The sequence below is a fragment of the Emys orbicularis genome, chromosome 3, assembly GCF_028017835.1.
Source record: "Emys orbicularis isolate rEmyOrb1 chromosome 3, rEmyOrb1.hap1, whole genome shotgun sequence".
Lineage (NCBI taxonomy): Eukaryota > Metazoa > Chordata > Testudines > Emydidae > Emys > Emys orbicularis.
The window spans coordinates 209,532,560-209,546,683 of NC_088685.1; the positions used below are offsets into that span (position 1 = coordinate 209,532,560).

General features: G+C 50.0%; 1 protein-coding gene across 1 annotated transcript in view; it reads left to right on the plus strand.

The window, feature by feature from the left end:
* GPCPD1 (glycerophosphocholine phosphodiesterase 1) overlaps window positions 1-14,124 on the plus strand; it is a 75,280-nt gene that overhangs the window by 35,357 nt on the left and 25,799 nt on the right. Inside the window, exons 8-9 of the mRNA XM_065401576.1 lie at window positions 903-1,137; window positions 10,616-10,778. Of these exons, the coding sequence (XP_065257648.1) occupies window positions 903-1,137; window positions 10,616-10,778 (398 nt within the window). The remainder of the gene's footprint in view (window positions 1-902; window positions 1,138-10,615; window positions 10,779-14,124) is intronic.

Consider the following 14,124-nt stretch of genomic DNA (forward strand, 5'->3'; position numbering starts at 1 on the left):
TATTCATCAGATCATGACTTCTCAAATGATACCTCACAAGGCATACTTTGTGACATGATTATATGTTTTGTACAGTGGTGATTATGGGGATTCCAGGGTGCCATTTTGAGGTACAGAACGTTACAATATGTACTCAGCAGCTAGCCTGTGCTGCCAATGCCTAGGCTGCTGTGGTTATGCTGTTTTTAGCATGCTAGCTCAGATGAAAGAGGGTGTGGGTAGGTGTACATGAGCTGCAGACCACACCCCTAGTTTGTAGCATAGACATACCCTTAGGGATTGTCTGCATGGTGAATTAGCATGCAGCAAGCCAGAGTGAGAGTCTACAGCATACTATTTGCTATGTGCTAGCTCGCCATGTGGACCCTGCTACACTAAAAGTTCTATAGTGTGCTTTGACATCCTCTTCTTTGGGACTGCAAAGCTTTTAGTGCACAGTAGCAGGTCCACTTGGCGTGTTAGAGTGTGGCAAACTAGCACACTATAGAGTCACACTGTGGCTTGCTGCACGCTAACTCATGTAGACAACTCCAATTCTCCTAAGTCACATAGGCATTTTAGAAAATCTTACGCAGTGTCTTGAGCTTTTGTGATGTGCAAGAGCATAAGCTATGAGGTTAAAATCTAAATCTATAGAGGTGTTTTGGAAAGTATAACTAGAGAGTAATGGCTCCAGGATGGGAGGAGTAGGGAAGTATTATCCCACTAATGTTGCCTTGAGATCTGGGTCATCATGATGTTTAGGGAAATATAGGTAATACAGTGGCATATAAAGTTTTTGTGGGGCAGAATTCTACTAGATCTGCTGACCTAGTATTTTGTAGGCTTTTGAGTTGTTGCTGTCACTGAAGATGCTTCACTAATTTTCTAGCATCTGATTTGTTTTTCTTTTTGGTGCATAGGGTGAAGCTGACTCTAGAAGGCTTGGAGGAAGAGCACGATGATGACCACCAAGATAAAACTGTTACTCAGAAAATATCAAACACTCTGGAGATCTCCTTAATAAGTGATACTGAATACAGATCTCGGCACTCTCAACCAGAATGTGGTTATGGTTTGCAGCCTGATCGATGGACAGAATACAGTATACAGGCAATGGAACCAGATAACTTGGAATTAGCCTTTGACTTTTTTGAAGTGAGTACTTGTCTGGCATGTATGTTAGGAAGTGATGAGTCTTTGGTGCAGGAAGGGGTAATTTTAAATTGCTGAACAGCTAGCAATTTTATTTTAAAAATGACTAAAAGTATTTAGTCCAGATAAGTGGTTCTCAACTGGGGTATTTGTACCCCTGGGGGTACACAGAGGTGTTCCAGGGGGTACATCAACTCATCTATATATTTGCCTAGTTTTACAACAGGCTACAGAAAAAGTCAGTACAAACTAAAATTTCATACAGACAGTAACTTGTTTATACTGCTCTATATATTATACACTGAAATGCAAGTACAATATTTATAGTCCAATTGATTTATTTTATAGTTATAGGTTAAAAATAAGAAAGCAAACAATTTTTCAGTAATCGTGTGCTGAGACATTTTTGTCTGATTGTGTAAGCAAATAGTTCTTCTTCGAGTGCTTGCTCATATCGATTCCAATTAGGTGTGCGCGCGCCGCGTGCATGATCGTCGGAGAATTTTCTACCCTAGCAACACCAGGTGGATCGGCTGGGGAGCCCCCTGGAGTGGCGCCTTCATGGCGCTGGATATATACCCCAGCCGACCCAGCGCCCCCTCAGTTCCTTCTTACCGCCCGTGACGGTCGTTGGAACTGTGGAGCGCGGCATAGCTGTCCTCCACTCTCCCTAGCTTTACTCATTAGTTTTGTTGTAGATAGTTCCAGGAGCCAACTACTATCAGTACAGACTCTGATCACGCTTCCTTTGTGCCCGGACTTGATCTCTCAGGACCACGGCCGGCTCTGTCACCCCGACCTGCAATCGCTGCACCTTACAGCATGGATGCTGCATGGCTGACTCGGGCGGAGCTACGATGCTCACATCCCGTGCAGCAGGTTCTGTTGGGCAGTAGGAAACCCTCTACACGGGCCACTTACTTGGCCAAATGGAAGCGCTTCTCCTGTTGGTGCGAGCAGCGGGCCACGCCCCCCTTGCAGGCGTCGCTCCCACTTATACTTGAATATCTCCTATCCCTAAAACAGCAGGGCCTGGCGATATCTTCGGTCAGGGTGCACCTGGCTGCTATATCGGCGTTCCACCCAGGAGAACATGCTTCCTCGGTCTTCTCTAACCCGATGGTCGTCAGATTCCTCAAGGGCTTAGACCGCCTATACCCACAGCAGCGTCAACCGGTTCCGGCGTGGGATCTTAACCTGGTTCTCTCCAAGCTCACGGGGCCCCCGTTCCAGCCATTGGCTACCTGCTCACTCCTTTACCTATCTTGGAAGACAGCCTTCCTTGTAGCCATCACTTCAGCAAGGCGTGTTTCTGAAATCAGAGCGCTCACGTCCAAGCCTCCATACACAGTCTTCCATAAAGACAAGGTGCAGCTTCGCCCCCACCCTGCCTTTCTTCCCAAGGTGGTATCAGCTTTTCATGTGAACCAGGATATATTTCTCCCGGTCTTCCATCCTAAGCCGCACGCCACGTGTCAAGACCAGCGTATGCACTCCTTGGACGTACGCAGGGCCCTTGCTTTCTATATTGAGTGTACAAAGCCGTTTAGGAAGACAACGCAACTCTTCGTTGCAGTGGCTGACCGGATGAAAGGCTTACCGGTCTCCTCGCAACGTATTTCCTCTTGGATCACGTCCTGCATTCGTGCTTGCTACGACTTGGCCGGTGCCCCGACGCCGCGCCTCACCACCCACTCCACGAGGGCCCAAGCCTCCTCGACTGCCTTTCTGGCTCACGTCCCGATCCATGACATTTGTAGAGCGGCGGTTTGGTCATCGGTTCACACCTTCGCCGCTCACTATGCGCTTGTACAGCAGTCTAGAGATGATGCTGCATTTGGATCAGCGGTTCTGCACTCAGCGATGTCTCACTCCGACCCCACCGCCTAGGTAAGGCTTGGTAGTCACCTAATTGGAATCGATATGAGCAAGCACTCGAAGAAGAAAAAACGGTTACTCACCTTTGTAACTGTTGTTCTTTGAGATGTGTTGCTCATATCCATTCCAAACCCGCCCCTCCTTCCCCACTGTCGGAGTAGCTGGCAAGAAGGAACTGAGGGGGCGCTGGGTCGGCTGGGGTATATATCCAGCGCCATGAAGGCACCACTCCAGGGGGCTCGCCAGCCGACCCACCGGGTGTTGCTAGGATAGAAAATTCTCCGACGATCGTGCACGCGGCGCGCGCACACCTAATTGGAATGGATATGAGCAACACATCTCGAAGAACAACAGTTACAAAGGTGAGTAACCGTTTTTTTTAAAGTGAGTTGAAACTTGGGGGTACTCAAGACAACTCCTGAAAGGGGTACAGTAGTTTGAAAAGGTTGAGAGCCACTAGTCCAGAAAAGAAAGAAATAGTAGGCCAGTTCTTCCTAATTGTTTCACTTACTGCAACTCAGGGGTATGGGTCCCACTATTTAGTCAAGGGGTTCTTTACATACCTTAGGAGTCCCTGTGATATAAGACCAAGCAAAATAATCACTGTTGTTAACCAGGGCTATTTTATTACCAAAAAGAAAGCATTAAACAAAATGCAAGTGACAAGAGAGCAAGTGATAAACTGGTTACTTCCATTACAATCTCTTCCGTATCAACAATATATTGTGACTCTTTTGTAGTTAACTAAATGTTTATAGATGGTCAAAATAATTTGTTTCAGGGCAGGTGTACCTGCTGGTTATTAATAAATAGCCAATCTGTTTATAGTTGGTAAAGAAGCAACTGTAACTGTCTATGAAATCAAAGAAGATATTTAAATCAGTTACTTAGAAGAAGCCATTTAAGGAGCTTGTCTTGAGAGAGGCCAGTTAACCATTATTAAGAACCTTAAATCCACATAACTCCCACTATTTCTGTTTACCAATGTTTATCATCTATCTCCTGTCCAGGAATACATGGACTAACCACTTAGTGATTAGCAGGAGTAAAACTGCTAGTATTTTAAGTTACAACAGCATTTCACTATTCCAACAAAATCATTACAAGAGGGTTTTTTGTTTTTTTTTAAATCTAATAGTTTGACAGTGTCTTAGTTAACTTTCTCTCACCAGTCCATGTTGAAGTTTTGGGACGATTTTTCCTTGGGTTGGTTTCTTTTTGAGTCTGCTCTGTTTTTCTTATGTGTTTGTGGCAGCTTGTTTGTAGAGATGGACAGGATGAGTTGCAAAGTGCTTGCTGTCTAAGCAGAGTAACAGGATGTGTGTGAGGGGTACTCACTCCAGAATCTTTTCTCTTATAATTTTACAGAAATAGGAAGGAGAACACCTCTGTAAGCTTGTTTAGATTCCAGGTTGATTGCTGTCACCCTTTAATTGGTTTCATGTCTTCATGGTAGATCTAGGAGCCCCTTCATCTTTAAGAATATATAGTTTGTTAATACATATACAACATTTCTTTAGTTTTCTGTATTTTTGTAGCAGGAAAGATTCGGATGAGTTAAAAACTAACTTTCAAAAGTTTCTTTTTTATTTAGTCCACTTTCTGTCAGTCTTTGTTTTATTAGATTTTGACAGGGAATATATAATTATATTTTTAAGAAGTCCAAATACTCCTGTTTCTTACGTTGTGTGAGTCCTCAAACAGTTTTTAAAAATTAAATAGCTCTTATAAAGTCTTCAGCTTCAATAATTAAAACGTCATTGACTCTTAACAGAGTTTGGAGAGAGAATTCTTGTCTTCCAAAAGTGGATGAGCATTTGCTTGGGCACTGTCAGTAATTAATTTTATACTAATATAAATATTCTATATTTAAATAGATTCCTGAATTAGTAATTAGTTTAGCATCAAATGACCGTGCTATACTTCTACATACTATTCATATAACAATATCAAGCGGTTATTATATGAAGGTTTGCAGTTAGATACAAAATATTTGCAAATATACATTTTAAAAGAAACTTTTGCCATCACTTGAGAAACAGCGAAGGTTTTTACCTTTAAGTGGAAACGTGAGTTTGAAGTTACCAATATCTTCTATAAAACATCTGACCATAAATGTTCTCGAAGATTAAAGAATGACGACTTCAGTAGATGTACAAAATGAAATATCCTTATTGAAATTGATTTTAGAATTCTTTGGATGAGTTTAAACTATGGTTCTTCTTTGAGTGCTTGCTCATGTCTATTCCACAGTAGGTGTGCGTGCTCGCCATGTGCACCGGTGCCAGAAGTTTTTTTCCTCAGCAGTACCCATAGGGGAGCGCTGCTGCGACCCTGGAGTGGCGCCACTATGGCGCGCTATAAGGGGAGCCGCACACTCCCCCCACACTCAGTTCCTTCTTGCTGCCAGTGAAGGTGCATCGGAACTACTTGCTCCAGCTTTGCTGCAGCTCATTCCAAATCTCGTCTTGTTCAGTAGTACCTGTTTCAGTTAGTCCGTTAAAAGTTCTAGTTTAGCTAGAGTTCGGGCCGGGGTATGCCCCGGGCCCCAGGGTTTAAATCATGCGAGCCTTGTAGACGTTCGATGCCCAGAAGTGACCCGCACACCGACTGTCTCCGCTGCCTGGGCGAATCCCATCTAAGCGACCGCTGTAAAATCTGCAGGTCCTTCAAGCCCAGGACGAAAAAAGAGAGAGACATTCGACTTCGGGCCTTTCTCATGGAGTCGACACTGGCTCCTACCCCGGTGCACCGAGCGGAATCGGCACCGGGTACTTTGTCGACGGCGTGCAGCAACCCCCCCCAACACCTTCCAGTGGTCGGCACTGCGCCCCATCGAAAAAGCAGAGGAAGGCCTCGTTGTCTCAGAAGCGTTGAGAGAAGGCACGGGGAGACGCTAGATCCACGTCGGGCAGCCCCAGTCTCTCTCTCTTCTTTCCCCCCCACTCCCCCTCCCCCGGGCTCTAGAGCGCTGACTCAGGTCGAGCGGAGCAGCCCGGTTGCGTCGACTCAGACCTCTCTGGCTGAAGTCCGCATGCCTTCGACACCGGAGGCCCTGCAGGCGTCCAAAGATGATATGACCCTGCAGGTACCCAGGGCACCGCCGGCACCCGGACCCCGCTCTAGAGGCAAGCAGCCACTGGGATCTTGGCAGCCAACGCCGACCGATGCAGATCCCGGTCAGGGGACCGCTCTCGGGCTCGTTCGTCACCCCGTGTCCTGTCAGAGCACAGCCCCCAACCTCCGCTCTCGTCGTCCTCCAGGCTGTCTGGTAGGGTGCCATCGGAGCAGAGCTCCAGGCACCGCTCCACGCCGAGTACCGGGTATCTGCGGGACAGGCACCGATGCCACAGACGCTCCCACTCTAGGAGGAGCTACAGGAGCCACTCCCGACACGGCCACCGTCGCCGGTCACGCTCCGACTCTCGCTCGTCAAGGTACCGAGCTCGTGACTCCCGGCGGGGATCACCAGCTCCACGTAGTCATGGATCCAGGCGTCGAAGCGTCTTGACTAGCAGCAGCTCGAGGCGGCACTGTTCCTCTACGCCGGAGTCCAGATACCATGGCAGACCTCGTGCTCGGCACCACCGCACCTACCGTTCGCATGGCACCGACCTCGTCCCGCACGCAGCACCCTATGACCCAGCCGGGCCAACCCGACCAGCTGGTGCCAGCCACCAGGCCCTCCTCAGTCGTTATGAGTTTAACTTGTGGGGATCACTGCCGAAATTCGAACCCTCCCTTCCGGAGCGTGAAAGGAAGGATTTTAAGGCGCTGGTGGAGGAGGGCGCCGCTGCCGCAAAAGCTGCTCTGCAGGCAGCGTCGGATGTGGCTGACACAGCTGCTCGGTCCATGGCCTCGGCTGTGTCCATGTGCAGGGCATCATAGCTACTGCTGTCCGGGCTCTCCATGGAGGCGCAGTCTGTGACGCAGGATCTTCCCTTTGACGGCAAGGACCTGTTCGTGGAACAAACGGATGTGAGGCACCATGGCGTGAAGGACCCTTCAAACCCTCGGGCTCTACGTTCCACCCAAGGAAAAGCCCAAGTCGCAAGCCTCCGTTCCTGTGCCTCAGCCTAGATACGAGCCCGCCTACAAGAGGTCCAAAACTCAGGAAAAAACCACCTCAAAGGTAGTCCCGCTCTACTCCTGTTACTTCCTGGTCCCCAAGGCGAAAGGGGGACTCAGACCCATCCTGGATCTGCGAGGCCTCAAACGGTTCATGGCAAAATGCCGGTTCCGCATGGTCTCCCTGGCATGTATCATACCCTCCCTGGACCCTGGTGATTGGTATGCGGCCCTGGACCTCCAGGATGCTTACTTTCATATCCACATATTCGAGGGGCACAGACGCTTCCTCCATTTCCTAGTGGGACAGGACCATTACCAGTTTGCGGTCCTTCCCTTTGGCCTGTCCACCGTGCCCAGGGTATTCACAAAGTGTATGGCGGTAGTGGCGGCCTACCTCAGACGTCAAGGGGTACAAATATTCCCCTACCTCAATGACTGGCTGCTCAAGGGCACCTCCTGATCCCAGGTTCAGATCCATGTGGACCTGCTCTTGGCCACGTGTGTCAAACTGGGCCTCCTAGTAAATGAGGCCAAGTCAACATTGGTCCCGGTGCAGCGCATAGAATTCATAGGCGCTCTCCTGGATCCCTCCAAGGCCACAGCCTCCCTTCCCATGGACAGGTTCCTGACCCTGAGGGGGCTTATAGCCTCAGTCACAGCTCCTGGGCCACATGGCGGTGTGCACATACGTGGTCCGCCACGCCAGGCTTCAGATGAGGCCCCTCCAACTCTGGTTGGCCTCAGAGTTCTCCCAGGCTCGGGACAAACTAGACAAGGTCCTCTCAGTACCGGCACGGGTGATCACCACGCTTCAATGGTGGGTCCTGCCTGGACAATATGCTCCAGGGAATTCCCTTCTGGGACCCCACCCCGTCACTAGACCTAGTGTCCGACGCGTCGGACCTGGGCTGGGGAGCCCACTTAGGGAACTCTCAGACCCAAGGGATGTGGTAGCCGAGGAGCTGTCCCTTCACATAAACGTCAGGGAGCTCAGGGCGATACGATTAGCCGGCAAGGTGTTCAGAGTACTCACGGTCAACACCGCCAAGATGTTTTACATCAACAGGCAAGGCGGGATGCGGTCCTCGGCCCTCTGCCTGAAAGCCCTCAACCTCTGGGAGTTTTGTATAGCCCACGACATCTCCCTGAAGGCTTTCCATCTGCCAGGCGTCAACCACACACAGGCCGATCGCCTGAGCAGGGTTTTCTCCTCCCATCACGAGTGGTCGCTCCACTCGGAGGTCACTCCCTAGCTCTTCCGAGCGTGGACCTCTCCCCAAGTAGACCTGTTTGTGACCAGGCAGAACCGCCATTTTCCACAGGTTCTGTTCCAGGGGGGGAGTGGGGAGGAACGCGATCTCAGACGCCTTCCTCCTGTCATGGTCGGGCCAACTTCTTTATGCTTTTCCCCCATTTCCCCTCATTGCCAAGGTCCTGGAGAAAGTAAAAACGGACAAAGCACGTGTCGTCCTAATCATCCCAGCTTGATCCCGGCAGCATTGGTACGAGACCCTCCTAGGCTTACTCGTGGCCCCTCCCCGGCTGTTGCCGCTCCGCCAGGACCTCCTCTCCCAGGACCAGGGCTGCCTCCTCCACCCCAATCTGGACGCTCTCCATCTGACAGCCTAGCTGATCAATGGCTAAATGCGGAGGAGAGAGGGTGTTCGGAGGGGGTCAGGCGTGTCCTCCTCAAAAGTAGGAAGCCATCCACACGCTGAGCCTACCTGGCAAAATGGTCCAGGTTCTCCAGGTGGGCGGGTGAGCGGGGTGCTTCCCCAACGTCTGCCCCACTGCAGCTTATCCTTGAGTACCTTCTTCACCTTAGGACTCAAGGCCTGGCCCCTTCCTCTGTCAGGGTGCACCTGGTGGCTATTTCGGCGTTCCATCTGCCAGTTCAGGGCTGCTTGGTTTTGTCCCATGCCATCACCGGGCGTTTCCTCAAAGGGCTAGACCGGTCCTTCCCTTATGCTAGAACGCCTGTCCCTCAGTGGGATCTAAACTTGGTGCTGTCCCGCCTCACGGGGCCCCCGTTCGAACCCCTGGCCACATGCTCGTGTTCTCACCTTTCCTGGAAGGTAGCCTTCCTTGTGGCCATCACATCAGCCCGGCGGGTCTTGGAGCTTAGGGCCCTGACCTGCGACCACCCCTTATACAGTCTTTCACAAGTCCGCCTACACCCTGCATTCCTCCCCAAGGTGGTCTCCACCTTTCACATGAATCAGGACATCTTCCTACCTGTCCTCTGCCCTAAGCCACACGCTTCTAACGAGGAACGCCGCCTCCATACTCTCGATGTGCACAGGGCGCTTGCCTTTTACCTGGAGCGGACTAAGCCATTCTGTAGGTGATCGCAACTCTTTGTTGCCTCGGCAGAGCACATGAAGGGCCAACCGATCTCCACCCAGAGACTGTCTCGGTGAATCACGTCGTGCATCCGGACATGCTACGACCTAGCAGGGGTTCCCGCACCACCTATCATAAGGGCTCACTCGACAAGGGCTCAGGCCTCGTCGGCTGCCTTTGTGGCCCACGTCCCTATCCAGGACATGTGTAGGGCCGCTATCTGTCCTCAGTACACACGTTCACGTCGCACTATGCGATAGTCTCCCACGCCAGGGATGATGCTGTTTTCGGTAGGGCTGTGCTCCAGCCGGGGGATCCATAAACTCCTACCCACCTCCATCACACATAGCTTGTAATCACCTACTGTGGAATACACATGAGCAAGCACTCAAAGAAGAAAGGACAGTTATCTGTTCCGTAACTGGCATTCTTCGAGATGTGTTGCTCATGTCTATTCCACATCCCGCCCTCCTTCCCCACTGTCGGAGTTGGTCCGGCAAGAAGGGACTGAGGGTGGGGGGAGCGCACGGCTCCCCTTATAGCGCTCCATAGTGGCGCCACTCCAGGGGTCGCAGCAGCGCTCCCCCTATGGGTACTGCTGAGGGAAAAACTTCCGGCACCGGTGCACGTGGTGAGCACGCACACCTACTGTGGAATAGACATGAGCAACACATCTCGAAGAACGCGTTATGGAACAGGTAACTGTCCTTTTTGTCTGCATACCCTTTGACCTTTTCTTTCCCCCAGAAAAATACTATATATAGTGTAATCATATATTTAATAACCTAGTTTAACTATAAGTCCTGAATAAGATACTGGGCTTTGTATGTCATAAAGCCAAAATAAACTCTGCAAACCAAAAGAGTGGCTGAAATTCTGTAAGGGTCTCTTAAATAACTTTTTTTCTCTACAGTTCTATCAAATTTGGATTTCATATTTCTGATAATTTACAATAACAATGAGATCAGGTTTGTGTGTAACACAGGTACATTTGAGTTTAAAAGGAAGGATCTCATAATAAAGCACACTAGAGGGGTATGCTTCATTTTATATCAGTGCTTGTCTACATTTGCTCGTCAGGCAGAGTTTACATGACTATGGAGTGTTTATATTGTCATTCATACATATAGCCATAATTTAATGTCTCATTCTGTTTTTAAAAAGAAAACCTAATACTTGTCATTTTTAGGAAGATCTAAGCGAAAGAGTATTACAAGGAGATGAACTTCCAGGCCATGTGGGTACTGCATGCCTCTTATCTTCCATGATTGCAGAACTGGGAAAGAGTGCTGGAATTCTCACACTTCCTATTATGAGCAGAAATTCAAGAAAAACCCTTGGAAAAGTAAGAGGTATGGTTGATACAAAACAAGAACTTCAACATAAACTACCTTAAAATTAGACTGACAATTTTGTTTAAAGTGCTGTGTTTGGCCATTTAATCCAATGATTTCAGAATGCATAGCCTAATGTGTTAGGGTATGTCTACACTATGAAATTAGGTCGAATTTATAGAAGTCGGTTTTTTAGAAATAGTTTTTATACAGTGTGTGTCCCCGCACAAAATGCTCTAAGTGCATGAAGTCTGCTGTATAGTAAGTCCACAGTACCTAGCGTCAAATTCCGGAGCATTTTTAATTTAATTTAATATATTTTTTTAATTAATGGAGATATCCCATCTCCTAGAACTGGAAGGGACCTTGAAAGGTCATCAAGTCCAGCCCCCTGCCTTCACTAGCAGGACCAAGTACTGATTTTGCCCCAGATCCCTAAGTGGCCCCCTCAAGGATTGAACTCACAACCCTGGGTTTAGCAGGCCAATGCTCAAACCACTGAGCTATCCCTCCCCCCCACAGTTCCCGCAGTCTCCGCCGCCCATTGGAATTCTGGGTTGAGATCCCAATGCCTGATGGGGCAAAAGCAGTGTCGCGGGTGGTTCTGGGTACATGTTGTCAGCCCCCCCCCCCCCCCCCCGTGAAAGCAACGGCAGACAATCGTTTCGCGCCTTTTTTCCTGGGTTACCTGTGCAGACGCCATACCACGGCAAGCATGGAGCCCACTCAGCTCACCGTCACCGTACGTCTCCTGGGTGCTGGCAGACGTGGGACTGCATTGCTACACAGCAGCAGCTCATTGCCTTTTGGCAGCAGACGGTGCATTACGACTGGTATCCATCGTCATCTTACTCCTGGGTGCTCTTTTAGCCAACCTTAGTGAGGTCGGTCAGGAGCACCTGGGCAGACATGGGAGTGACTCAGCCAGGTCATTCCCATCTTCTGGCGAGCAGCCAGGAGATGACGATGGCTAGCAGTCGTACTGCACCATCTGCTGCCAGCCTAAGATGTAAAAGATAGATGGAGTGGATCAAAACAAGAAATAGACCCAATTTGTTTTGTATTCATTTTGCTTCCCCCCCCCCCCCCTCCCTCCGTGAAATCAACGGCCTGCTAAACCCAAGGTTTTGAGTTCAATCCTTGAGGGGACCATTCTGTGTGACAGTTGTTTGTGTTTCTCCTTGATGCAAAGCCACCCCCTTTGTTCATTTTAATTCCCTGTAAGCCATGTCGTCAGTCGCCCCTCCCTCCGTCAGAGCAACGGCAGACAATCGTCTCGCGCCTTTTTTCAGCGCAGACGCCATAGCACTGGGATCATGGAGCCCGCTCAGATCACCGCGGCAATTATGAGCACTGTAAACACCACGCGAATTATCCTGGAATATATGCAGAATCAGAACCTGCAAAAGCAAAACCAGGCGAGGAGGCGACGGCAGCGCGGTGACGAGAGTGATGAGGACCTAGACATGGACATAGACTTCTCACAAAGTACGGGCCCTGGCAATGTGCACATCATGGTGTTAATGGGGCAGGTTCAGGCCGTGGAACGCCGATTCTGGGCCCGGGAAACAAGCACACACTGGTGGGACCGCATAGTGTTGCAGGTCTGGGATGATTCCCAGTGGCTGCGAAACTTTCGCATGCATAAGGGCACTTTCATGGAACTTTGTGACTTGCTTTCCCCTGCCCTGAAGCACCAGAATACCAAGATGAGAGCAGCCCTCACAGTTGAGAAGCGAGTGGCAATAGCCCTGTGGAAGCTTGCAACGCCAGACAGCTACTGGTCAGTCAGGCATCAATTTGGAGTGGGCAAATCTACTGTGGGGGCTGCTGTGATCCAAGTAGCCAACGCAATCAATGAGCTGCTGATATCAAGGGTAGTGACTCTGGGAAATGTGCAGGTCATAGTGGATGGCTTTGCTGCAATGGGATTCCCTAACTATGGTGGGGCGATAGGGATATGGGTGCCGTCTATCTGGCACCGGAGCACCAAGCCAGTGAGTACATAAACCGAAAGGGGTACTTTTTCAATGGTGCTGCAAGCTCTGGTGGATCACAATGGACACTTCACCAACATCAACGTGGGATGGCCAAGAAAGGTACATGACGCTCGCATCTTCAGGAACTCTGGTCTGTTTCAAAAGCTGCAGGAAGGGACTTTTTTTCCCAGACCAGAAAATAACCGTTGGGGATGTTGAAATGCCTATAGTTATCCTTGGGGACCCAGCCTAACCCTTAATGCCATGGCTCATGAAGCCATACACAGGCAGCCTGGACAGTAGTCAGGAGCTGTTCAACTATAGGCTGAGCAAGTGCAGAATGGTGGTAGAATGTGCATTTGGACGTTTGAAAGCACGCTGGCGCAGTTTACTGACTCGGATAGACCTCAGTGAAACTAATATTCCCATTGTTATTACTGCTTGCTGTGCACTCCACAATATCTGTGAGAGTAAGGGGGAGACGTTTATGGCGGGGTGGGAGGTTGAGGCATATCGCTTGGCCGCTGATTACGCGCAGCCAGACACCAGGGCGGTTAGAAGAGTACAGGAGGCCGCGGTGTGCATCAGAGAAGCTTTGAAAACCAGTTACATGACTGGCCAGGCTATAGTGTGAAAGTTCTGTTTGTTTCTCCTTAATGAAGCCCCCCCCCCCCCGCCTTGGTTCACTCTACTTCCTTGTAAGCTAGCCACCCTCCCCTCCCCCCTTTCGATCACCGCTTGCAGAGGCAATAAATTCATTGTTGCTTCACATTCATGCATTCTTTATTAATTCATCACACTAATAGGGGGATAACTGCCAAGGTAGCCCGGGGGGGTGGGGGAGGAGGGAAGCACCGGGTGGGGTGGGGGAGGAGGGAAGGACAAGGCCACACTGCACTTTAAAACTTAAACTTTAAAACTTATTGAATGCCAGCCCTCTGTTGCTTGGGCAATCCTCTGGGGTGGAGTGGCCGGAGGCCCCCCCACCGCGTTCTTGGGCATCTGGGTGAGGAGGCTATGGAACTTGGGGAGGAGGGCTGTTGGTTACATAGGGGCTGTAGCGGCAGTCTGCTCCTGCTGCCTTTCCTGCAGCTCAACCATATGCTGGAGCATATGAGTTTGATCCTCCAGCAGCCTGAGCATTGACTCCTGCCTTCTGTCAGCAAGCTGATGCCACCTATCATCTTCAGCCCGCCACTTACTCTCTTCAGCCCGCCACCTCTCCTCGCGTTCATATTGTGCTTTCCTGCACTCTGACATTTGTCTGCCTCCACGCATTCTGCTGTGCTCTGTCAGTGTGGGAGGACAGCATGAGCTCAGAGAACATTTCATCCCGAGTGTGGTTTTTTTCGCCTTCTAGTCTTCGCTAGCCTCTGGGAAGGAGA